The sequence below is a fragment of the Anopheles moucheti genome, chromosome 2, assembly GCF_943734755.1.
Source record: "Anopheles moucheti chromosome 2, idAnoMoucSN_F20_07, whole genome shotgun sequence".
NCBI lineage: Eukaryota > Metazoa > Arthropoda > Insecta > Diptera > Culicidae > Anopheles > Anopheles moucheti.
This window is the reverse complement of record NC_069140.1, coordinates 14243062-14268996: the sequence shown is the minus strand read 5'-3', so window position 1 is coordinate 14268996 and position 25935 is coordinate 14243062. Positions and strand designations below refer to the sequence as shown.

The 25935-nt window shown below is 42.1% G+C and overlaps 2 protein-coding genes across 2 annotated transcripts in view; one reads left to right on the top strand and one right to left on the bottom strand.

The window, feature by feature from the left end:
* LOC128299376 (furin-like protease 1, isoforms 1/1-X/2) overlaps positions 1-24412 on the top strand; it is a 130056-nt gene extending 105644 nt beyond the window's left edge. The window contains exons 3-13 of the mRNA XM_053035323.1: positions 5575-5796; positions 5877-6005; positions 7177-7658; positions 7756-7961; positions 8131-8317; positions 8489-8662; positions 8803-8921; positions 9551-11062; positions 13792-13967; positions 14058-14148; positions 23409-24412. Of these exons, the coding sequence (XP_052891283.1) occupies positions 5575-5796; positions 5877-6005; positions 7177-7658; positions 7756-7961; positions 8131-8317; positions 8489-8662; positions 8803-8921; positions 9551-11062; positions 13792-13967; positions 14058-14148; positions 23409-24262 (4152 nt within the window). The 3' untranslated portion in view covers positions 24263-24412. The remainder of the gene's footprint in view (positions 1-5574; positions 5797-5876; positions 6006-7176; positions 7659-7755; positions 7962-8130; positions 8318-8488; positions 8663-8802; positions 8922-9550; positions 11063-13791; positions 13968-14057; positions 14149-23408) is intronic.
* A 115-nt stretch (positions 24413-24527) lies between these two features.
* On the bottom strand, positions 24528-25147 carry LOC128298891 (uncharacterized). The gene is made up of 2 exons (XM_053034700.1): positions 24746-25147; positions 24528-24677 (listed from the first exon to the last, which is right to left on the bottom strand). Exons 1-2 carry the CDS (start codon positions 25145-25147, stop codon positions 24528-24530), a joined length of 552 nt encoding a protein of 183 aa, XP_052890660.1.
* Between the last annotated feature and the right edge of the window lie 788 nt (positions 25148-25935).

Below are 25935 nucleotides of genomic sequence, written 5' to 3'. Positions count from 1 at the left end.
ATGGCTCGTGTTAATTATCCTCCGAGTGCTAGAACCCATTGTTTCATTTCATTCCTTTGTCGTAGCTGTTGGTCTGTGCTTGTATTTGAATTGCGCCAACAAACATGCCATCCAGACGGACAGTTTTATCGCTCTAACTGTGAGTTATTGCGGAATCACTGCAGTTGAACTGAACAATGTTTGTATCCGGTGAGCATGTGAAGCAGAGATTTGAAAAAAAAACACATCCCTCGAAACCCTGGAGTGGCCCTGGTAGTGTGTGCACCACCACCAGCTACTGCTAACTTCTGCCGGATTTCCTCTACGCTTAGCGTGTGTTCGGCTCGTGTTGGCAGTAGTTCCGATGCGACGAATCGTCTTAAAGCATACAATTGCTTTCATTTCCAGGCGGCCAGCCTGGACGCAAAGGGGACGCAAAACTTCGTTGGACATAAAATTTGAAAAGAACGCTCTAAAGAGATTCGTGCATTTTCGATGCCTAGGTTAAGCAGTAAAAGCCCTGACTGCAAAATGATCCTCCCTACTGCACACCGCAACGGATGGAGCTCCCCGGCCAGAAAAAAAAAACCAGGACGGGTGGGGAGTTAAAAGCAGCGATTGTATCGGAGAGATGTTTTACGACTTTTTTCTGCAGGGAATAGGGTTTTAACCTTAATGTCTTTTCGCTGTGGTTGGCGGCCGAGAACGCTTTCATTTTCATGTGCTGAGAAAAACGGAGGAACGGGATGAGCGGTAAGCTGGTACAACGGTCTGCTCTGGTGCAAATGCAGTACGCCTTTTCCCTGTTTTTTTTTTGGGTCCTTTCCCTCCATTGGCCGACAGAAGTCATTGACCGAAACTGCAGCTATCGTCGCAGCTTTCGGCGTATTAAAAACAATAGGAAAAGAAACAAGCGTAACATGCATTTGCCTGCAACAGACTGTTTGCTGCTCCTCTCCATACCGAGCATGCAAGATGATGTAGTGTGCAAGCCAGCCCGGAATGGTTTTCCTCTCTATAAGGCGTTTCCAGCATATTGACCTGAATTTTCCACGGCCGCTGACAAACGCAAACTCATGCCATAACTAAGATTGCGGGGCTGGCATGGCAGACAAAAACGGAAAAATATTCGGCAATCCCTGGCAACACTGTGCCAAGACTGAGTCTGGCATAGAGATACTGACGGTGGTATAGTGGCGGTGTCAGTTTTATGGTAGCTGTTTGCCAATGTTTCTTATCATGTTATTATTTAAGAAAAACGGAACCCCTTTTTCGGGCGGTGCATCTTCCTACAGGCGCCTGCTGTGGCATTTTCATGAGCCTTGCAGTAGGTCCTCAGACATAAGAAAGAGATAATGTTGGGTGGCGTTAAGTGGTGAATCCAAACCGGTCAAGCGGTCAGCGAACTCTGTAGTTCTGTTCTTCGTTCCACAAAACCTAAGTGAAAGGAGTTATAAAAGACCATTTGCTTCGCGTACATCAAAATTACTAAAATAGTGCTTTTGAGAATTTTTTTAAAATTTAAACAAAAACTGTATTTCAATATAAAATATCTTAGTCTACACTTAATAATTCCTCACTTATGTCTACATCGGGATTTTGATTAACTGCATTTATGTAATTGATAAATTGTTTGAGAATCGCTCTTTTCTTGGTGGTATCAGGGAAAACTAGTTCTTCCCAGCTTTGAGTTTTTGTACAAATTGATTGTTCGGTTAGTTTTAGAAAAATTTCCAATTTTTGTTTCATCATGGAACAAGTTGCGTATTTGTGTTCTAGCGATTCTATAACATTGCATTTTTCACATAGTTCAGAGTTTCTAATGTTCATTCGTTTGAGTGTTTCGTTGTTGTGTACCTTTCCGTGAATTAAATAGAAGTAAAGGTTTTTCTGGTTGCTTATCATATTACTATTGTGTAGATTTCTCCATATTTGCTTCCAATGTTTGGACGGGTATTGTGTACATATTTTCGGTTGTGGTAGTTGTCTTAAATAATGTTCGTAAATGCTCTTACTTGATAAATTTTCTTTAATATAATCGCTTTTTTGTGATAATTTCAATTTCATATTTAACAGTTACATTCCGAATTATTTTCAACTCTTTTACCAACAGGTAAAAGTGTTCGAAATGGTTGTTCACCTTCCAAAAAGGCAACTAAGGTCTACATTACAAGATTGTTATCATTTATTCATTATATCATTGTTTCATTTGTTCTAATTTTGTTTCAATTCCCTAATTGCGTACTACTCAACTACTTATATTTATGCACTACTTGACACTGGATCTGTGAAGAAAAATTAGTGATAAAGATAAAAGTTTTGTAACAAGTTGTTCCTTTGTGTCCATTGTGATTAGCATGGCGTGATTAAGACTTTTATGTGAATTAATTAGGAGGGATTTTTAAGTTATTTCAAGGGTCTTTTACTTTTCTGTGATTAGATTTATTTATAGTAACCCTCTGTCAACTGCAACATGCTAGAGTAGTACAAAAAATAAATCTGTAAAAAAATGGGAACTGCTATTATCCGGTTTATCCACAGTGGTTAATTAATTGGGAAAGTTTGACCTTTTCGAAAAGATTGACAGTGATTAGGATGGGTTTTTTTTTGCTCTATTTTTTGTCCCAAAGAGTCATTTAGAGTCAAGTTCTCTCATAAAGGGAAGGCGTAAAAAAGGATTTCAGAATGATGGAGAGACAGATCATGTCAGTGGTGATTTTATTTTACTTTTTAATGATTTTATGCAATGATATGGACTGCTGGGTGATAATTATTTGCTAATGCGCTTCTAATGCTAGTACAGGGAATATTGTTTCAATGATAAGTAAATAATGTTTGACATGAAATAAAATAATCAAATCAATCATCGTTCTTTGGTTCATGCATTCATGCTTCAGAGCATTCATGCTAAGGAATTACATTAAATTTTCTGCACAGCACCTTTCACAATATTCCGTTACTGTTCGGATTCCTTGTCGGTTTCTGTTGTATCACGTTGGTTGTACTGACAGCACAGTTCTCAGAAGTGCTCCACCATTTTTACCCACAGTTTTCCCGAGTAAAATCTTTTAGTTCACATTCTAACTTTCCAACCATTTTCGACCCGGGAACAATTTCCTGGAGAACTAGGTGTGGCTTTCGACTATTTGCCTTTAGCTACAAGAATTGCATTTCTCAGAAACAACGAGCTTAATTACTTCCGTGGATTTCTACAACCGGAACAGAAGGCAGCACCCCAGCAGTCGCTTCAGATTTAGCATGCTGTCTAATGAATTCTCTTAACGCGTGCAAGGCACCACCTTGTGAACAAAGAACAAACGAGTACAGACTACTATGTTGCTAAATGGCTGGTGAGAGACCACAAAACCAAAGCTTTCTGCAACACCATTGTGTCGGATGATGTGGACACGTGTATTGCCATCTGAAGGCTGGGAGCAATTTGATGTCTCATCTCCACTACTCGAACTATTGTTCGCATTATGTGTCTTCGTAGTTCGTAGACAGATGGGGGGAGTGCAGGGAGCAAAAGTTTGTCAGTTGTATGATTATCCTGCATCTCCGGTATCTCATAGTACTTCCTTGTTCTTCTTGTTCGTACGTTTTTAATTTTGAAGCCGCCTCCGTCAATCACAGCTTCATTTAATCACGTCACAACATTGTATGGAATTTGGAGTAGCTAATCGGCCCGATTACAAGGGCTTTGCAACAGAATTCCGTTGTGTGCGTAAACTCAATGATGGTTAAAAAGAGGTTTTCTTGCCTATTGGTGGACGTTGGTAATTTTATTTCATTTAATTTAATAATTTGTCAAATTTCACATCGCCCGAGATGCCTTGTCTTGGATGTAATCTTGGCTCTCATAAAAAAAATATTCGGCAAAGCATGTTCCAAGTCACATATAGCTATTGTTGTTAGGTTTTTATAGACATTGAGCCTGAGCGGCTTCGTCTTTTAGTGTGAGATATTCATTTGTCTGATCTGGACATCCTGCATTGTGTTTTAGATATTTGGCCGTTGTAGTTTCTTAGTCCCGAACCTGGGTCAGTAATCACGAATGAAATGTATCGTAAATGTATACGACACGTCCAATCCGAACCAAACCCTCGTTGCCCGGAACAACTATCCAAGTTACGGGTAAATAAAGTTGAAAAAGCCCAGAATCAGAAGGCCCAGATCTCTTGATTTTTCGCCTTGATTCCGCCTTCTAAAATAGTACAGCGTATGCTGCAATAGCATATTACGGGTATACTAAAATACCATACAGTAAATAGTAAATTTGTGGTATCCGGCTTACTAAATTAGTGTATGTCTAGTACAGCAGATTTATGCTTTGATTTGTTGACTGTACCACTAATTTAAGGATTCCTGGAGAACTAATAGTTATTTAAGTAGTATAGTGATTTTTCCGACCCCTTACATTACATTGGTATCTTGTCCTTCAGAACATTGATTTGTAAATAGCGCAAATTATGCTCTCACAGCTTCCACCACTTGTGCTGCTAATAGACAATGGGCGAGAATTCATAGCCGGCACGCTAGTAGGTAAAAGTGAGCGAACTCGAAGCGTTGCTATTAAATTAAATTCATAACCAGCACCCGCTGAGAATGTATAACTATTCATACGGTGCAGAAAACAACGCACCGGGTAAAGGAACAATGCAAAAACCAAGGCAGGAGGTGTTGTGGGTGAACGGAAATTTTCAAAATCGTTTTACTAATAAACATAAAAGCTTTCTAAAACAAAGGGAAACATACTAGAACACTTAATAAACCAAAGTAATTCCGTAAATGTAAAATGAGTCATGCAAAACATCCGAGTTAGATATATTTTGTTTAATAAAAGCTTAAATAAAGCATCACATATTTTAAAGATATCTCTCTTACATTGCAGTAATCTTTGCTTCGATAGGGATTGCTAATTCATTTGCCTAATGCCAGGCATACATTTTCAATTATAAAATTTAATCTGAAGTTCTTGTGCAACTGAACTAACACCAGCAGGCTACCAACAAATTAGTCGGATAAATGAGAGTTTGAAAAACTTGGTTCGACGTCCTTTTTTTACCTTCAAAACTTCCCCCTTTGCAAAGGAACGAAACGTGTGTCTCCTTTTCTAGTCTAACCTTTGTAAAGATGCCAATGGAGGAGAACTTGAATTTACTTGTGAAAAAATATAGCACAAGTACAAAATGACACTGGTGTGAGGAAAATTCCTCGAAGCCACACGCAGTCGAAAATGAGAAATAATAAAGTTAACGCAGCTGTTGATCCCTTCTACGTAATTTGGGTTGCTGGCTTAACTTTGCACCGTGTTCTTCGGTGAGGCATTTTCGCACCTAAAAACCGATCTCGTCAAAACGAATGGGAAAGACAGTTAGAAAGTAAGATTGTTGGTTAATGATGAAAGGTTTTATCCGTATCTTGCACAACACTGCTGTCTATACATCGTCTGAACTCTCACAGCTTTCCAGCATTGTCCAATCCAATTAGCTTTCGCACGTATAAGTGCAATAGATTGTGCAACTATTAGTGTAATTTGTACAACTAGAAATTCTTTAACTCATATTTACAATTGCTGCATCTTTTCTTCAACAGATTTTCCACGAACACTACCACTTCGAGCACAGTCGACTGCACAAACGCTCGCTGAATCCTTCCAAACCTCACCAGCAACGGTTGGAATCGGACCGAAGAGTTCGTTGGGCGAAACAACAGAGAGCCAAATCGCGTCAGAAGCGCGACTTCCGACCGTTGACGAAATCGTACCAGCTGCCCATCCAACTAAATGACCCGAAATGGCCCGAAATGTGGTATTTGGTAAGTAGTTGCCGCCCCACTGCATTGAGCGTTGAGATCCGTGCGTGCAGCAATAAAAGAGTTTTATTGATTTCTTACAGAACCGCGGCAATGGGCTGGATATGAATGTGATCCCTGCATGGAAGGAAGGTGTAACGGGGACAGGAGTCGTGGTAACGATTCTGGACGATGGGCTGGAATCGGATCATCCAGATTTGGAGCATAACTATGTGAGCACATTAAATATGTAATACGTATTCACATTTTGGTTCAATACTGTAAAGACGTATCGCTTCCAACAGAACTTAAGTTAGCAAAGGAGAACAAAAAATTGCTCAGCAAGTACACGGAATCATGTACCACCAACACAGATTGCAACAGGGAAAGCTTGCAAATGACGGCAAAACCATTGTACCCATACCGAGCGCAAGCCCTAATCCCTATACCGGGCGCAAAAAGATTAAACACGGTGTAAAAATTCCCACCTGTCACCTGGCGGTTGAAAAAGTTTGGCTAACAGCACTGCAGGGTTAATTTGAACTACCCTTATGAATTTTTCTGTCCCTTCTGCTCTGTTGGAGCTCTCGAACTCCCTTTGAGTTACCATCGGTGTGATGAGTTTTCATGCTCACGTGTGTTTCACTTGTTCCGCTTTCACCTCCAGGGAGTGCAAACAAATTCTTTCCATGCACACGTATATACGCTGGGTACACTGGCGTCCGTCCGTGGTGGTCTGCTTGTACATGCATGCTCTGGCGGGTCAGAAGCATGGTTCTACAATTTCCACCACCACGGCTTTTCGATGGTGGCGGCACTGGTTGCCGAAACGATGTAAGCTGTCGTGAGCAGAATTTTTAATTGCACTCACCCATTCTCCGTTCCGAGTAGCAAGCATCCCTTTGGTTAAAGGTATGGTTTCACGCCTGTTTTCAGTGCAAACGCTTGAAACTGTTTGAACGGAATTTCGATGTAGATCGCTGTGTGCAATACCGGTGATGCAGTGCTTGGTGCGTTTCCGTGCGCATGAATATTCATACTGATCTTGACTTTAAAAAGGCTTCTTCGTCGCCCAGTTCGTTTTTGTTTTCTTACTTAGCCATACGTCATTGAAGCTAAAGAACTTGATATTGGCCCAAATTATCGGTTTTTATTCGAAGTTTTTGATTGCGGTAACTGTGTATTAGTTAATTAGTATACCTAGTGACTGTACTGAGTGCCAACTATACACATTTTGATAGATCCATAACTGTCAGCTATCGGTACGAATTAGTTATTTAAGTTTTAGAATGTTGAACCAGTCGAAATGACTCCTGGTAGGTCAGAATTTTGTTAAATGTTTTGCGTAAAAATGCTTTTCGTTTGTCAATTGACCTTTAATTACGCTTTCAATACTCGTTTCAGGATCCCTACGCCTCGTACGATGTAAATAGTTCGGACAACGATCCGATGCCACATTACGATCTAACCGACTCAAACCGTCATGGAACGCGGTGCGCTGGTGAAGTAGCGGCCACGGCGAACAATTCGAAGTGTGCGGTTGGAATTGCCTACGGCGCGAAAGTCGGTGGTGTGCGAATGTTAGACGGAGACGTGACTGATATTGTGGAGGCTCGCTCACTGGGTCACAACTCACAGCACATAGACATCTACAGCGCCTCCTGGGGCCCGGACGATGACGGGAAAACAGTGGACGGACCGGGAGAACTGGCAACGCGCGCCTTCATTGAGGGCGTTCGTAATGGACGTGGGGGCAAGGGTTCAATATTTATCTGGGCTTCCGGCAACGGTGGTCGCGAGCATGACAATTGTAACTGTGATGGCTACACCAACTCCATCTGGACGCTTTCGATATCGTCCACGTCAGAGGAGGGTCAGGTGCCTTGGTAAGTAACTACGCCATCGCTAAAACATAAATCTTGTTGTGTAAATAGTGGAAGGTGCTTTACGTTGTTCTAATGGTGGCATTGTTCTCGCCGTCAGGTTCTCGGAAATGTGTAGCTCAACGCTAGCGACGACGTACAGTAGCGGAAACTCTAATGAAAAGCAAGTGATTACAACGGATCTTCATCATACCTGCACTTCTTCCCACACGGGCACTTCGGCATCGGCTCCTCTAGCAGCCGGCATTGCGGCGCTGGTTCTAGAAGCCAACCGTAATCTAACCTGGCGTGACCTCCAGCATATCGGTAAGTCAAACAGGGACCATATCGCTAAGATGGGCGCATAGTCACATACCTGAGCGCATTTCTTTGGAAATGAAATTTAGCACTAACAGCGGGTCCGTTCGCATGGCATATTCAAAAGCATTCGTTCATTCATCCCTGTTTTTTTTTGCTTCCAATGTCCTTTTCGTAGTCGTCCGAACGGCAAAACCGGCTAACCTAATCGATCCGAACTGGTCGGTGAACGGTGTCGGCCGAAGAGTGTCCCATTCGTTCGGTTACGGCCTAATGGATGCAGCGGCCATGGTCCGTTTGGCACGCACCTGGAAAACCGTTCCGGAGCAGCAGGTCTGCGAAATCAACGCTCGACATCTGGACAAGTAAGTTTCTCGCATGGCGTAACATCGCCAGGGGTTTTTATTTTACGTTGCTTGACGTTGATAATTCAAGCCCAACGTCATATGCTGTTCCTGTTCCAATCTTTTGAAGCGCATTCGTTTGCTTAGTGTGGTACGGTTTTTGCTTACATATTCATTCAACGTTTTTTGCAGACAAATACCTCCCCGAACCAAAGTGAACATGCAGCTGACCGTGGAGCACTGCATGGGCGTGAACTATCTGGAGCACGTACAGGCAAAAATCACCCTCACTTCGCAACGCCGAGGTGATATCAAAATTTTCCTGACCTCGCCATCTGGAACGCGGGTCACGTTACTAACGCCAAGGTAAAGAAAGCATCCTTTAAAACAGCTGCAAAACAAATAGCAAAATACGTACTGAAAATTCGCTCTCACCCGGTGCTATTTGTTTAATATTCGTTTCTTTTTTATTTCATTTTCCGCGTTATGCCTGTTGAAATCGTTAGATCTCACGATTCGTCGCGGTCTGGGTTTAATCAATGGCCGTTCATGTCGGTGCATACGTGGGGAGAAGCACCGCACGGTACCTGGCAGCTGGAGATCCACAACGAAGGTCGTTTGTTAGGTGAGTTTAATGATGAATAGAATGAAAACTATTAGGTTTTGTTCCTGGAATCCTGAACCAGTAAATTTCAAATTATCCAAAATCATAAAGTTTAGCATTAAGTAGAAACTCAATTTTCTCCAAAATTGGAAAGGCTATATAATCATTCACATTGCGTAAAGTAACATTTTATTAGGTTAAGTTAATTTGATTTGGTATCAAATCAAACGAACTTTTAGCTTTAAAAGGTGTCATGATCATATCAGGTTAAAATCATTAATATTTCCGCTGGCTTGTTGATCCCAATGAACGATTAATCGTAGATGAACGATTCCTTGTCAATTGATGCAAGTCTATTATTTTCTTTAGACGGGTGTGTCTGTTTATGACATAGCTAAGGACATGCACTTTCTATAAGCAGCGTAAATTCATTTTAATACATAAATACTTGAACTATTTCAATGATGAAGGTTTTAAATGAGCGGTGGATCGATTTTAATTAAAAGTAACGTCGATTCTTGTTCCAAAGAACATATCTCCCACTTACGGCACGTTTCCGGCATTCTGTCTTTTATCTATATTGATTTAATTTCTCCACACGCTGCCACATTCAACCGGATGCTTCTTGTTTCGCGAACACTTCCGACTAGGATACTCGGTTTTGCGAAGCTGGTCGTTGGTGCTGTACGGTACGAACATTCCACCGGATCCGAATGATCCATCGAATGTCTCGCGACCGTATTCAACACCATCGCCCGCACTGCCACCGATTCTACCCGCCGCTGGGTTCAAAGGCTATACGGTCAGCAGTGGAGGATCAAAGAATTACTACTCTCCGGCATCATCGTCGTCGACATCTTCCTCGACTGGCACAGTAGGAATGTCGGCTGTGTCTTCGTCCTCGGTCGCTTCAAAACCAAACCGCAAACAGCAACAGCTACAGTATCAGACCCAGTATCACCAATCGGGTTCATCGGTATCGGTTCAATACGGAATAACTGCTGCCTACAGTAATGGCGGTGGTGGTACCAGCAGTAGTAGCAGCAACATGAACAACAACAACAACAACAACAGTGGCAATAGTAATCGTGGCAACAAAGGAAAAAACAACAAAAATAAGTCGAATAAGAACTCTTCGAAAACCACAACCGCACGGCCTTCGTTAGCGGTAGTTAACCAACAGACCGCGGTAAACATGTACCTCCACAACTATGGCGGCGGAAACACGAACGCTGGTGGGCGAAAAAACCCCTCCTCAAAGCAAAAGCCACCGCCACCATTGCAAACTATTAATTACGGCAAAGGGGACAAATACCATGCGGTGACCTCGAATACACAGGATAAGCAGATCGCTATCAAGGCCCCGAAACAAGTCAAACAAAATGGCTTTCAATCCCCCTCGAAGTTACCCGCTTCCGTCCAATCCTCTGCTTCGGCAGGGTCGGTTCGCAAGACCACAACCACCACCGCAACAACGGCTGCCGCTGGCAGTGGCACATCAACAACGCTGTCATCGTCTTCATCGATGGTACAGCAAGGTGCCACCATGGTGGGGGGCAGTGTACTACCTTCCGGTAGCATAGGCGCATCAACGGTTTCGTTCGGTGGTAACACCGTAACGGCAAGCCCAGCATACAATGACCGCTATCCGGCTGCATCCTCCATCAATGCACGCATACCGGAGGTCTTCCAGCAGTACGACAAAATACAGCAGTTTTATCCCGAGCTGCAGCCCTATTCTTCCATCCGGGATGAACACGATCCGCACGTGCCACCACTGTCCGAGGGATCGGCAGGTCAAATGCCACCGCTACCACCGCCGGTGGTGAAGCTTAATTCTGCGACAAGTTCAAGCTCTGGCGCAAGCAACAACAACTTCCAATTCCAAACGTCTGGCAAAGGGACGATGATTTCCGGTTCGAAACTATCGGCACCATCCGGGTTTGCGCCCGGTTCAGGTGGAACTTCTGGTGGTGCTTCTTCCCTCGGCAAACCGTCGCGTGCCAAAATCTTTTTTCCCGACTCCGACATCATTGATGCGATACCGCGCAAAATTTCGTCCAGTTTACAGCCAATTCCACCCTCTTACGTGTCTTCGCCGTACTACAGTCGCACGCAGAGCTCCTTCATTTCGTCTTCCAATGACCAGAAGCACGGAAAGGGTATTTATTTGCCGATAACTTCTGCGCATAATTAGGTTTCCTTGTGTGTTTGCATTATCTTTTGGTTATCCCTCTATTTGTTTGCCCATTCATTTGATTGAGCGTGATTTTTCGTTCAATCTTTGTTAGCTTTGGTATTCATATGTTCCAAGCTATCGGTTTCTATTTGTTTTATTACTACCTTTTCCCAAAATCACGAGACAGTTACAGTCGAGGGGATCATGCGTGACATTCGCAATGAAACAATTCTGCCACCAGCTACCCTTCTAACTGCAAGGTGCCGAAAAAGAAAATCATGATAATATTCGTTATCATCTATATTAAACATTTCCTTCCGCCTGATAAATAATGAATTTCAATTTGCGTAACTCTCAAGAGTATTTATGCAAATTCGTAACAGCTTTCTCAATGGAGTGCAAAAGCGTAACAACTCCGCTTTCTCTGGCACAGAATCTGCTCCGTGTACTTATTTACAACCAAGTAAATTTGTTGATATCCAGCATTGATTTATCAAAAGCTGTATTTGTTGCTAACCACACTCACACACAAGCTAAGAGCAGGTGCGAAGGTATTGTTCCCTCAATGCCGCAACGAAAATGAATGTCCCCGCTCGTTGGTGATAACATTAAGCCACCCAAGGGGAAACGATAAACTTCTTGATGGTATCTCGCCCCATCGTTCTAAAACCGTAGGGAAATTTATTCCGGCACGTCATCGAGTTATCGGGGCTGAGAATATTATCCGTGCTGGCCCATTAGTCTCTGCGCTTCCGTGGGTTGTATCATGCCCCACCAACAGGTAAATACAGGCATCGTTACACAGGCACAATTTGGTACTCTTGTGTGTGGTGCAAGAGAAACGCACTGGGTTCGGAACAATGGTTCCGAACTGTTCGCATACCTTATCCTTCATTTCCCGTTACAATATGCCGATTAACTTTTTGGAACGAATCTCTTTTACTTCAATACTTGCCACTTTGGTTCAATCCACTGTTTGTGTTTGTGTGTGCAAGATGACTACATCTCCTGGGATAAAGCGAGAAACTTCCTTTCCTGGATTCCTAACAAATGAAGCACATGGCATCGGTTGGCTGACAGCGAAACTTTTCGCAAGAGCTTCGAGACAACAGACACAATCACCTCGACGCAACTCATCGTGCTACTACCCTGTAGGATAAGTTTTTTCCTTCTGGCGCTTGGTGTTTAAGGAACTTCACAGCTGACACTAGTAGCTGTCGAGCGTAGTTAAACATCCGTTGCGGCTCTAGCATCACAGAACTGCACTCGGAAGTACAGGGGACATGGTCACAGTTTTCTTCCGGTTTTGTTAGAAAAAATAGAAAACGCAAACAGTAACGCCACACAACGATTCTGGCCGATTTAAGAAGGCATTAGTAGTAGCGGTGTCGAAGTCTCACACCATAGGACTGGCACCAAATCCTTTTCCTTCTCGTGTACGCTAGTCGGGTTCCTTTTCGTTTAGATATTGATAAATAGAAAAAACGACCAGCTAGCAGCTCAAATTCTCCTGTAAATTGTATTACATCAAATAAGAAATTTGAATTTTTTTATAAGATAAGAGGTAAAGTTATTGCAGTAAATGTGGTAATCATATATATATACTATTATGTATAAGATTTAGCTGACCAGCGCCGGTAAGGAGTGAATGGAATGCTGTTGAAAATTGTTACCAAACCTACCTCCCTTATCGTTAATGTTCTAGACGGGCAGCTAACACTTGTTCAATAAATTTCACACTGAAAGAACAAGACACATGCGGGCCACGTGTGCTAGGAAGTGATAAGTCGTGCCACTCTCAAGCAGAGACACTTGCATTGCACGTTATGCCCCAAAACTGTACGATAAAGTTTTCCTATCCCTCCCCCCCAAACTCTTGCTTACATACACACTCACGGCATACAAACTTCCATAAGCCCATGCCCCAGAGTTTGTCACCCTGGGAAAAGATCTTGTGTACTATTCACGCAATCCGGTTTCACCTTCGACGGTACGCTGCCGAGCCGGTATGTTCATGTACCGTTCTAGCCGAACGACATAAGTCGTTGTCATTGGTGTGATTTCTTGCCATGGCAAAGATTGTGCATATTTTCACAAGACATTAACTAAATTAACTAATTATGGTATGCTTAAGAGATACTTTCCCACCACTATGTTATTTTGTTTGTTGTGAAGGAGATTTTTAATCGGACATTTTTTAAATTCGTATTTTACAAATGCGATTATCGACCAAGTGCGAAGAAGTTTTTGAGCTCGCGGGTGTTTAATGTTGTTTTTTTATTTTTGTATAAATTACTATAACATTTTCTTCCTCAGTGCTTCTACAGTTGTGAAAAATATTCGTTATCATTTGATTATCTTTTTTAAAAGGTTAAATTATTTTTCTAATATTTCATTGTTTTGTGATTGTAATGATTTCGCATTTAGAGATTGTTGTAGTTTAATGTAATTATTGTAGTAGTAATTATTATAATATTATTATATTATATGACGAATGACAGCAATATTATTGAAGTTTGTCATTTTTATGTGTAATCGGTAATCGTTTTATATTTGAAAATTTTCATTTTTACAAATTCCGTTTAATTATTTTTCATTTTTATGACATATATATATTGTAGTGTGCTTGTTTATAATTATGTGCATTTGGCACAATTTTGTTTTTTCAATCAAATTAATTAATCATCATTTTTCCTACCTCAATCAATCCAGCTCAAATCACGCAATGGGATCTTATATTCTACGGTACGGAAACGCCTGCCCAGCCGAATGATCCTGTACGATTCGGTAAACCTGGCTATGACAGTAATTTCGGCGGTGAAGTAGAACATAACGCCCTGGAGTTTGATAGTGGTGTCACGAGCGACCAGTGGCGAGATATGCAGCAAGTATGTGATCGCACCAGATTTACAAAAAACCAGTCAATTGTGAACATGTTCCGATTATTCATACGCGTTTCATGTTTTTTCTTCTTCCAGATCGGTGAGGGACACAGCGAGGTACAGCGGACCTCATCCAACGACGTGACGGCGGTATCCTGCGCACGATTTGATGCCGCCAGCTGCATAGGTTTGTCACTGCTTGCAATGTTCATATCACAGTTTTACTCCGACAGACAAGTAAGCTCAATCGGTACTAGGTAATCGTTAAAGTTGTTCGGCCATCCACCACAACGGCAAACGGCAAACAGAGCATAAACAACACGATGCGGAGAAAAGACGCCAAATAGATAAAATCGAACCGTAATCTAGCAAAACCAGCAAACCAGTACATCGAGATGATACACAAGAGCAAATTCTAACTGCAGAGCAAAACCGTGCCGAAGCATGTGTTGAGACATGTGCCAGCCACGGTGCGATTATTCACATGTGATTAACGAATCTGGCAACGAGTGGGCATAAATTAGCCAATCCATTTGAGCTCAACCCACTAGTAAGCAGGTGCGTTAATTTGGTTTTCACAGTCACTTACTGATCTGCTGTAAGAAACAAAAAAGAGTCAAGCAACAGAACCCGTTGCGGAAGGCCACTGACACGTATCGGTGGTCCGTTTAATCAAAGCCAAAGTTTTGCTTTGTTGCTTATCCTTAAGTTATAGTTCAGGTGCGGTGTATAGATATTGAATTTTTACGTTAAACACATTTTCTCCCTGTTTTATCCCATAGCGAGAAAAGCATCCTTTCCTCCATACTCTTTAACCAATTGTTAGTGAATATGTAATTTGTACAATAATGGCAAAATCAAACGAGTGAAGCTTCCAATATCAACCTAGTAATTAGTTGTACCTTAGTTTTACATAGAACATTTCTTTCCAAACGGATATATATTTTACACCATGGGGCGGGATAACAATCGTTAATGCAGATTTATTCGTTCATATGTATCGTCAGCTATTGTCGAGCCATCGATCAAAAGATGTGCGTGTAGTTTCTAATTTTGCTTTAACTGTTGCATATCACATCGTTTGAATTAATGATTTGAACGTTATTTTACTCAAACAGTTTTTTCTTCTTAATTTTACAAATTAAAAAAGCAAAAAATAATTTCATTCTGTGTTTTACATCCGTCTATCGACAAACTACCGTGCGCCTCCATTCCCAGCTTCATGCTTATTATGTACACGCTTGTTGTTAAAGAATCATCTAAAACATGATAGCTGGAGTAAAACTCATCGCACTATTTGAGATTCATATCATATAGCCAGTAGAATACTGATGCGAAGAAATTGAATAAGAGCTGTGTTTCAATTTGTGCAAAATAATCAAGCCAATTTATCCAACTGTGGCTATGTTTACTATGGTGGAAATATCGATGCTCTGCGGCTCATACTATTTTCGTTTTTGCAAACCGTCTCGGCATGAACGAGAGTTGCTAAATTAATGGGACAAAACCCGGAGACAGCATTATTGGTAAACGGTTGAGTGAAACTCCGACAGCTTCCATTTCCTAATTTCAATTCTATCGCTCTTGCGCTGTTTTGTATCATCTCGCCTGCACACCTTTTCGGTTTCCATCCGAACGGCGGCAGCGTGTTCTTACTTGTTCCGTTTAAGCCCAATTGCAAAACAGCCCCGATGGGTTTTGCGGTGCAGTATCGTCGTCTTCGCCTTTCGGCACGATGGATGCAAAATTGGCACATCGGAACGACAGCATTATTATGCTTCACCCTACTCAATATGCAAACAGGGTCAACCTAGCCACGATCCCGGCCGTAGACGCCGTGAGTGGCACTCAGCTAAGCTTTTGCCACCACGCTCGGTTAGCAACACGGCACTGATCCAGTTTGCTGAACTCAATTTGCATACTTCCTTCCAGTCGAACCCTCATACGGCTTGTGCGAAATATCATCCAGGGCTTTTTTTTTGTTTGGGCTTCCACTTGCTTCAAAGAATTGTGGTGTGCTCGGGTGTGCTTGCTCCTCTACCCGACCAAATTCTTGCACGCTTTTAGGATTTGTGATTCTCCTGCATCGGAAAAATGGCGATACTCGGCACGATATTCTCAGTGTTGGCTTTTGGAATAGAAATTCGTTTCATCGGTTATGTACCCAGTGCATTCGCAAGGCGTTGGTATGGCATGATCCATAACAACCGCTTTTGTTTTAATAAACTGTACCACACGAAATGTGCCAAATCAAAACGTACTCAATAGTGCCACAGTCGCTCGGTTTGATTGATACGCTTATGGTGGGAAATTGTGGGGATTCTAACCGATTGGGGAATGACTTTCTAATTCGGAATTATTTTAAAAGCGTATGAAGAAAATGGTGCCAACAGGGATGCGTTTTTTCTAATAAAAATACCTTTTTGGATTGTCTATAGAGAGACATGAAAGCGCTTTACTTTTGACGGATGACGCATGGAGTAAATTGCTCCAAAAATGAAATACAAGGGCCGTGATCTTTTAGAAAAGAGCTTTTTGAACAGTTAAATAACAAACACATACAAAATGTTAGAAATGATCGTGTTGTAACCAATTGTGGGCAGCCGATATTCTTATTTAAAGATATTGTATATGCGTAGATAGGAGAATGAACCATCATGTACCATCAAGCTTTGCCTCATTTGTTTGGATTTATTTTGCTTTTTGTTTTTTTTTGTTAGTTCGATTGGAAAGGAATTCACAAGTCGAACGAAGAAGGACTGTGTCATTAATTCAGCAACATTGGCTCTGCTGATGTGGCTGATGCTTCACTTCGTACTAGCTGCTACTTTTGTTTTTCGTTTTCGAATCTGTTGATGGCGAATATTGCTTGCCGAAAAGCGAATGAAATTTGAAGCTCTTCCATAAGGATCTCATTTGGGGCTGATTTTTGCCATTTCGATCGATTGGATGTAGAGCATTTACTCGTACGGTTGTAGCTGAATCCTTTCTCGGTATCGCACATACCATTGGTAAATTGATCCCCTACCAGATTTCCACGCAAGCGATAGACACGGTCGATAACAGTAACACTGAAGGGGGGTGGTCCGCACGAAGAAAGGAAAAAATCCGGATCGTAGACGATTGCAAAGTGCTTGGCGCTATGAATCGTTACTGTTGAATCGACTTGTTCTTGTTCCCACTGTCACAAAAGTTTCACCATCGCCTGGTATGTTCAAAAGAGTGGGATGTAAAATTGATTTTTGTCTGAACGTTACTACAGGGCATGGGAGTTCTTTGTGCATCCTATCCGCCGGTGCTTCGGATGATCCGTACGGATATAGGTTTTTTTTTCTCATCTCTTCAACTCGTATAGTTCTATTACAAACAAGTAAAAGCGCTGCTGATGGTGTTTGTTAGATTGCTATGCTAAAACTATTGCTTTTCGTACATCGGAGGTTAGTTCACACGAAAATCAAGCTGAGTTTTTTTAAATTTCTGCTTGCGGTGGCTTTTTATCTAAAAAAACGAAAAGTGCTTTCAAAAATCAATCCTGGAATTGAACAAAGCAATCAGCTTTAGCGAGTATCGCTTTATAATATCGATGATTTGCTGAGCTGCCCAATCACAAACCCATCAACAACAATAAGCTCATCTTTTACAACGAACATCGAAATTGTAGATAATGTTTCATTCCACAGTATTCCCCCAATTACATCGTTTCCCACTGTAAGCTTTAGACAGGTACGAAGACACAAAATAATATAAAACAACAATACCCTTAATTCGATTGGAAAACGAAACAGAGATGGTTTACTGAAAGTATCTAACGCAAAACTACGCGCAGCTTTCTTGCGCGCCAATTTGATTATGCTGGTAACATTCGATCCCATCATCTGGAGCAAGGTCACGCTTGTTGTCGAACGTGCCTCATTATCGATTCGCAAGGATTTTTTTTACCTCATCCCCAGTCCCAGCGAGCCCTGGTTAAGTACCGACCGTGAAGGACATCGCTCATTGTCGTTTCAGCAAGGCCGGGATGTGGCGGAAGTAGCGCTTTAACTGCTTCCGCCGCTGGCTTTTGCCAGTTAGGCGTGCTAAATTGCCCCACGACTGATTTTCCCGGGATGATGGAATACCCACCGGAATGGATTGTCCATCATAATTTGTTATTAAACGTGCCGTGGTGGGACCCTTTTGAAATTGATAGGATGAGCGACATTTGCCTACAGAGAGACGTTTGCCTGTTCCTCCAAAACCTATTACGGTGCGATGAAATTGACACGGGAGAGATTAAGGGGTTTTAATACGCTAACGTTGGACAAGGGTTGCGAGGACGACAGATATTGTTTTAATGGATCAAATTTTTTAAAAATCAAATTCACCAGTCCATTCTTTAAACATGACAACATTGCTTACTTTATACCCATTTTTCATGTACCAAGTACCACAGAACGATCGAATAATATTTTCTATCTAAATGTTTACAATTATACAACACATTTGTTCGTCTGTGTCTTACCTTAACGACGTATAATTTAAATACAACGTTCATGGAAGGCAAACAAGCTGTAGACGTTTGACACACTTGCATGCATCGCTGAGTCGTTTTGTCTACATTCCAGTTCCCACGCCATCGCCAACAGAAGTATCATTGACAAATTAATGACCTACGATTTATGGGGCAATGGTTGTCTCCCATTTGTCGCCAGATTTGGAAATGTATTCTCCACACGGAGCAATTTACATAAATAATCCGAGGCAGATCGATTTGGCATGAAGAAAAGATGCTCCGTATCGGGAACCCCCGGCAGGGATGGGAATTAAAAACCAAAAAAAAAGTACATTCAGCATCATTGGAACTAGAATGAAGAAACAATCAAACGACGAGAAACATAAAACATTGCAATTTCGATAGCTTATGAAAACAAAATGGCATTCAGCTCTGTCTCTGTTTGGGATCTCATCTTCGGCAGTACAAAACCTATACGTTTTATCACCCTCTAGCACAAGATGAACCAGAAAAGGACTAAGGCTTTCGAGCGCATTGGAGCAATATCTACCAAACGCTAAAGGGAAGAGCTGTCCATTAAATCCACATCATTACCATGAAAAACCCGTGTACCCTTTAGGTCACGAGTCGCGTCGCCTGAAAGTGAGTCTAAATTTATTCCTGTTTCAAGCTTTTAATCTCAAACAATCAGGCTCTCCTCCATTATGCAAATGTCAAACGCTGGCTCAAGTCTCCGAACTCTGAGAGTCAAACGAGTGTGCTGCCCCGCCGGATCTCTTTTTTTCCCCCCCACAACTTTATTACATCTGGAAAACCGCTGACCACCAGCGCCGCCGACTCGTTACTAGCCATTTGGAATTGGATAAAACTGAGCAAAAAAAAAACAAATGCCAATGAGCAAATATTGCGCGGGGGAAATGGAGGTGGATGGTGAAGATTAAGTGAAAGCTCATGAAGTCTCACAATCAAAAGCACTCAACAAGAAAGCCAGCTGAATTAAAGATTATTTCTGGCGAAAAACTTAACGGCGATGTCATTACCCGACGTCGACGTCGTTCCGTTTCAAATCGCCTTTAATATGACGATGGTCAAGGGTTTGAGGCGAATTTTGTCAATTCAATAATAACCCACAGGAAACGATTTATTTTCATAATTCGTCATCGTTTTTCACTAACCCGACCTGAGAAGAGATGGAAGAACAAAAAACCAGCTAAATTTGCTTATAATAAATAATTTCATTTTTGCGTTGTGGTAGTACACAGGTCGATCTGGCATTTTTGGGTTCTTTTTGGTCCCTTTTTTACCCGTGGCAAGATCATCTGTTCTGCCTGTGAGAGAATGGTCCGGATGGCACTCGGAATCGTTCTTGTACGAGGGTTGACAATATTGATGAGAACTTCAGAGGGGATTCGTGAAGCATCTTTGACTCCGACCAAATCCGAAATGGTTCTGAGTCGTCTCCGGATTTGTTTACCCCGGTATCGATTCTGTACAAGAATCGGGAGTAGACTCCGAAGTTGATTACGGATTAACTCCGGAAGCAACTCCAGATTTGGCTCCGGAATATTTCGGAGATTCCATGTGATTTGTAACGGCGGGTCCGTATAAAGAAAATCTCGTTGTAAATGAAAAAAAAAAAAAAACTTTCGATACAATTACTAAATTAAATTGCGAAAAAGCTGGTGCGCCAATGACGGATTGCTTTAGCATCGACCATCGTTTTAAAAGAAAAACAGATAATCATTTATTTCTTTTGGTTTCTTTTGGTCCAATTCCCGCATTAAAATTCAACCATCACAAAGAGTTCTTACGAGTGCTATCTATCATATCGCTTTTGAGTACGGTTAAACTGAGATTCCTGTATTAAATATTCATTGTTTGACACACATATCGTTTCAATTGCAATCAGTGATAATTAGTGTTTATCTTAGCAATTCTTTCGAACCTTCATACTGCCCGTGATCATGTTGTAATTAAGTTCAAGCAAGCGAACTTACATATCGTGCTTCAACATTGTGTTCATTTTTTATTTGTGTAGCCGTGGGGAACATTCTTTATTTACTGCCGGCTTGTACTTAGTTCGCCATTAGAAAAAAAATGCTCAATAAAATTGAAAACTCTTGAAATGCTGTACATTAGCTCCATCTACGGCCATCGATGGTAAACCGATAGTAAACAAAATAATGGATTACACGAAAATCGCCTATTTTGTAAGTTGTTAAACATCTGGGTCAAATCCAAATGGTTCAACTAGGAAAAACAATTCTTAAATCGCGAAGCAGAAACAAGCGGTGTAGCCAAAATAGAAATGTCCATCAGTAATGGATCACGGAAGTAATGGAAAACGATCGTCCAATACAATTTGTGATTCGCGAATAAAGAGCAAATAAGGTTGGTAAATGCAAAGGTTAACTTTGCCAACCGCAGAATCGTGCAAATCGTGCAAAGGATGCTCGAAGATAAGTCGATCAAGCCCGTTCTGTTTGAACCACATTCAATCGATTAGGTTTATACGTAATGAATTCGGCAGATTGCCAAAGGAATAACAAACAATAAAATCCACACAAACAGACAGACAGTCAGGCCAGCGAATGTGCAAGACAAACATGACCACACGGTAAGCAGTATATGTATAACACACATTCACAGCATTACTATTTCGTATGATCGAGTTGTAATGATAAGTGTTGAGTGTGTTCGAGCTAGTGTCCCACAGCATACATCACCCACATATGTGATCGGTATGAAGCGTGTTCTTGTTTTGTTTTTTGTTTATCTTCCGAGACCTAATTGTTGGATGGACATGTCTAACCATTAGCATACTAACCGTCTAAGTGCAAGGTCTGCGCAAAAACAACGTCGAATCCGACAGTATGTGTATTAGAATGAAGTAGATAACTAAAAATAGTACTCGTAACGATAAACTTGCTGATGCTAAAACCAGCCGAAACAAATGTGCGTGAAAAGTTTAGAAATTAATTAGGAACCAAACCAAACAAAGCTAGGAACAAACTAACAAATTGTGAACTTTTTAAAACGAAATTAGAACAAAAACGGTGCAACTTGCAGGGCAGCAGAACCAAACACCCCATCGGGGTCGGTCTCTGTTATAGGTGCGGAGGCTGGCTCTGATAGAGGAAACGAACAAAATCGGAACCGAATAACGAACACACTGCTCGTTCCCTGCGGACGAGTCAAGCGAATGAGGCGAGCTGAAATAACTCAACATAACTCAAAAATTCAATCTCTAGATAGGTGTAAAAGCGAAGCATTAACGTGGAATGGCACAAAACATTTCTACTTCTAAGACTTAATCCTGCACCTTGCATCTCGAGCAATTGTCGAAGAGCGACAGAGATGTGTTTTGTTTTCCTTTTTTATTGCAACGGTAACGTCGTGGTAAATGCATTTCGAGCCGAGTCCCGAGTGTGTGTAAAACCGAAGACGACCGAGTCGTCAATTTCCCATAGAGCAGCCTTTTTTGTTGTCGGGCCAAGCGAGATCTCCACGGCGATGGACAGGTGTTGTAAAGTAACTAATTTAACGCATCGAAACAAATGAAACCGAGTGCAGACCACACCACACAACCGAGACACACCTAAAACCCACGTGAAAGCACGTGGAAAATTGAATTAACGTTACTTCCCCAAAAGGGTGGTAGTGAAGAGCATGGTGGTTCGGGATGAAAGCATGTGTAGATGGTTCGATGGATAGCGCAACAAAACGAAACAAAAAAAAACACTCACGCACACATAAAACTATTAAGAGAAAACATAAAATATAGCGAAAACAAAAATCGCAAAAAATAAAGAAAACACAAAACGAACGGCAAGGAATTAATGCTTGATGAGGAAAGCACACGAACGTTGTTATACCGAACGTGGGGCACTTCGTATTAGCCAAACGGAATGGCGGTCGTCTGGGGTTTTCACTTTTTCACAGGAGCATCCACCAAGGTTTTGACGGAACTGGGTGTCGAAAATCGAACGCGCTGCAGTGAACCGCGACGCGAAAGGATCAAACACGACGCTGCCCCGACGCGATACCACCACAGCGCTATTTGCAAAGGTTATATATTCGTTTCGTTTAAACACCTCTTTATGTTACTGTATATGGGGAGTAGAGCTTGTTTTGTTATTACGATATAATTTGTTTACCCTTAATCTCATTCCAAATGTATCATGTATGTTGTGTATGTATTACCGGAATGTAGCTGCGATGTTACAGCTTTAACACGTTAGACTAGGATACGATAGGATACAGGTGCTAGTACTTTAAGAGAATGTTTAGAAGCAAAACCAAAGCAAGGAAAAAACAACTAAAACAACAACACACAATCACACGAAGTACACACTCGACACAATGCTGGACACTGGAAGACAGTAAATAAGAACACTCCACCCCGCGCGATTTCCGTTTGGTTTGTTTCCTTCCTTTGTTTTGTTTTAAAGTTGTGACTTGATTTGATTTGGATTCTTTTTATATATTACACTCTGTTTTTATTTCTTCTTATTGATTGAATCTTACTTGTCTTCTGAGTTAAATCAACGTTTAGAATAAGTATATTTCTTAAGTATCTTCCTGCACGGCAAACACTAAAAAACACAGAAACTTGCTTTGTATTTACTATTATAACCGTTGAATATTGTTTTCTTGCTAATACTCGGTCCTTCTTTATAATTTACATGTACTTTCGAGCAAAAGGTGTGAGTTTTTCAATTTTAGTCTTACTTACGATTACTTGCATGCATCGTTAACGTAGCATATTTCTCTAAAGTATTTATCTATAGCTTTAGTTTCACTGGTGGCATGTTTATATGAACACACACACACACACACACAAGGTTGGTTGGAAATCCTCAACTGGATCTATTTCACGTCTCACCACGATTAAACGCCATGGTCGCTTTTTTCTAACACACCTACGTTCGTTTGTTCGTCTCTTCCCAAAACAGAATGCAAAGCAACCGCGTACCATTACAAAGGCCACTGCTATATTCAATGTCCCCCGGGGACGTATCCCTCGGCACCGATTGCTTCGGAAGTTAATGGTGCGTCCCATCAAGCGGACATCGACGAAATAGCAACCAACGGTCAGCGACCACTGCCACCGTCATCGCTTCGCCGACGCCGAGAGCAACACGTGGTCGATGCGCTGATGAACAGCCTTTCGCCTAACACCTCCAACCGGCCGAATTCCACCAGCGGCAACCTCCCCCGATGCCTCCAGTGCCATACCACCTGCCTCAAATGTACCGGTCCGAAGGCGACCGACTGTACCGAGTGTCAGGCTGCCTTCCGCTCCCAACCGATTGCATCCGGTGGCGAAAGTCACATTTGTGTGTCAATCAACGACAAGCGGGGCCAGCAGTTGGGTGCCTCGAGTAATGGTTCTTCTGGTCAACCGAAAACATCCGAGGCCGGTTTATCGCCAACGACGCAACCCGCCGTAACAGGTTCCGATCCGGCCCAACACAACTACCTCCCGTCCGTGCTGTTTCTTGGCGCAGTGCTTGGGGTTGCATTCGTTGCAATTTACGTGCTTTGGCTGCATTGCTTCCAGGGTACGCCCGGCATCGGCGATCTCACCGGTGCTGCCAGTGCGCTTGTCGGTGACAGTGGTGGCGATGGTGGAGGTGGCGCTGGGTTGGCCAGCATTCGGTACGATCGAGTGCACACCAACGAACAGCCGGACGAGGACGAACCGTTCGAAGACGATGATGAAAGTGCGAGCAGTGACGACGATGACGAGGGTGACTTGTTGTCCGTTTCGATCGTCGCCCAAACTATCGCTTCCATCGAACGGTAAAACGGACGAAACGTACAAGCAAAATGCATATTACGGACACGCGTACATCAACGAACTAAAGGGAACAAAGGGAAAACTTAAATCAAGGTAGTAAGGAGCACAGGAAAAGTAAAGCTCTTTTTCCTTTTTATTGTGTACTTGAGTTAAACAATAAACTTCCAAACCAATCACGAACCATAAGTTTCACGTGTATTATAATAGGTGCTTATCGTTTGAATCTGACGCATTACTACAACAAAGAAACACTCCAAAAGTCGCAAAAAATTCAATGAAGCCGCTTTAATGGTTTATTTGGGTATTGGTTTTGCCGTAATACTAACAGTATTTGTTCATTGCGTGCAATAATTGACTCTAGCACATGTTTACATTTTAAATAAATTTGCCGCTGCGTTTTGCTGGCTCTGAAAAATCGCTGCTGGTAAGTAATAAAAACTTTTAGATGATTTTGTTTTCGGAAGTTGTCACTATACACATTCTTCTTACCCAGTTATCTCCGGTGTTCCGTTGTGTGAAGCTCAATTTAGCATCACTGCTTGACGAACTTGGCAACTCGCCGGGCCATATGTCGATGTTGTTCGAGCAGATATACTCACTGATGTAGCTAAACGTGGTCAAAGGTGCACTTTCCGTGCCGGCAGTTCTGTACAGATCACTCAGTATCGCCTTCTCGTGATCGTCGTTCAACAGCTGGATATCCGTAGAAGACCAACCATCGCTTTGTATGCATCCACTGCCATTTTGTTGCCCCACGAGTGACGGATGGTGCGATCCGAGGGTGAAATTAGTCCGCCAACTTATGTGCGACTCCAATGTACCGACGGCTGATCCAGTGCTATACGATGCACAGTCTAACCGACTGGAATCTTCGTGGCTGTGAAAGTTCATGCTTTTCACAACACTGTGTACCTCATTGGAGCACGTACCACGGGTAACTAGCGGCATGAAATTAAACTAATCTAAGTACCATTAGCAACATCACAGTCGGTATTATCACGAAGATTACAACCGAAGGCTTCCGAAGAGTGGTTGGCTCGTTAACCACTCATGCCCGCTTCATTTATTTGACTTCCGACAGCCAACACGCATGATTGAAATGATAACACAAGTCCTGATAACGTTATTATTACAGCTCGTTTACAGTAGAACATTTTGCAATTATCCCTTACCACAATACTCTAGCCGTTTGGAAACGATCATTCGCAGTGTTCCATTTGTACGATCAGTTACGCTTCGCTGTAGTCCATCTAGCCCCAGGATGCCATCGGGAAAGATTGCACCACTCTTTATGGTTGCATTTAACTTATGTATACTGCGCAAAACGGCACCGGATCTATGCTGCATAACTTCGCTTTTAATGCTTGGCTAACCATCGAGTTATGTTAACGCTGAAGTGGACCTTGGAGTTATAATGATTCAGTTAAGTGCAATGTACATAACGGCGACCGCATAGAACGCAGTGGAGGATCAATCCCCTTGGAGGCCCAGGGCGGAATTATAAATGGGGCCTCTTATTTTTAAAAAAGATGAATTGGGGCATTGAGACCCTTGAAATGAGGAAAAGCTAAAGGCGCAGTAAGAAGGGGCTCCTGAACTCACTTTGAATCATCCTACGGGTAGTTTGCGGTCAAATTTCGCCAGGGGCCTCCTCTTGTGGCCGGCTGATACGAAATTCT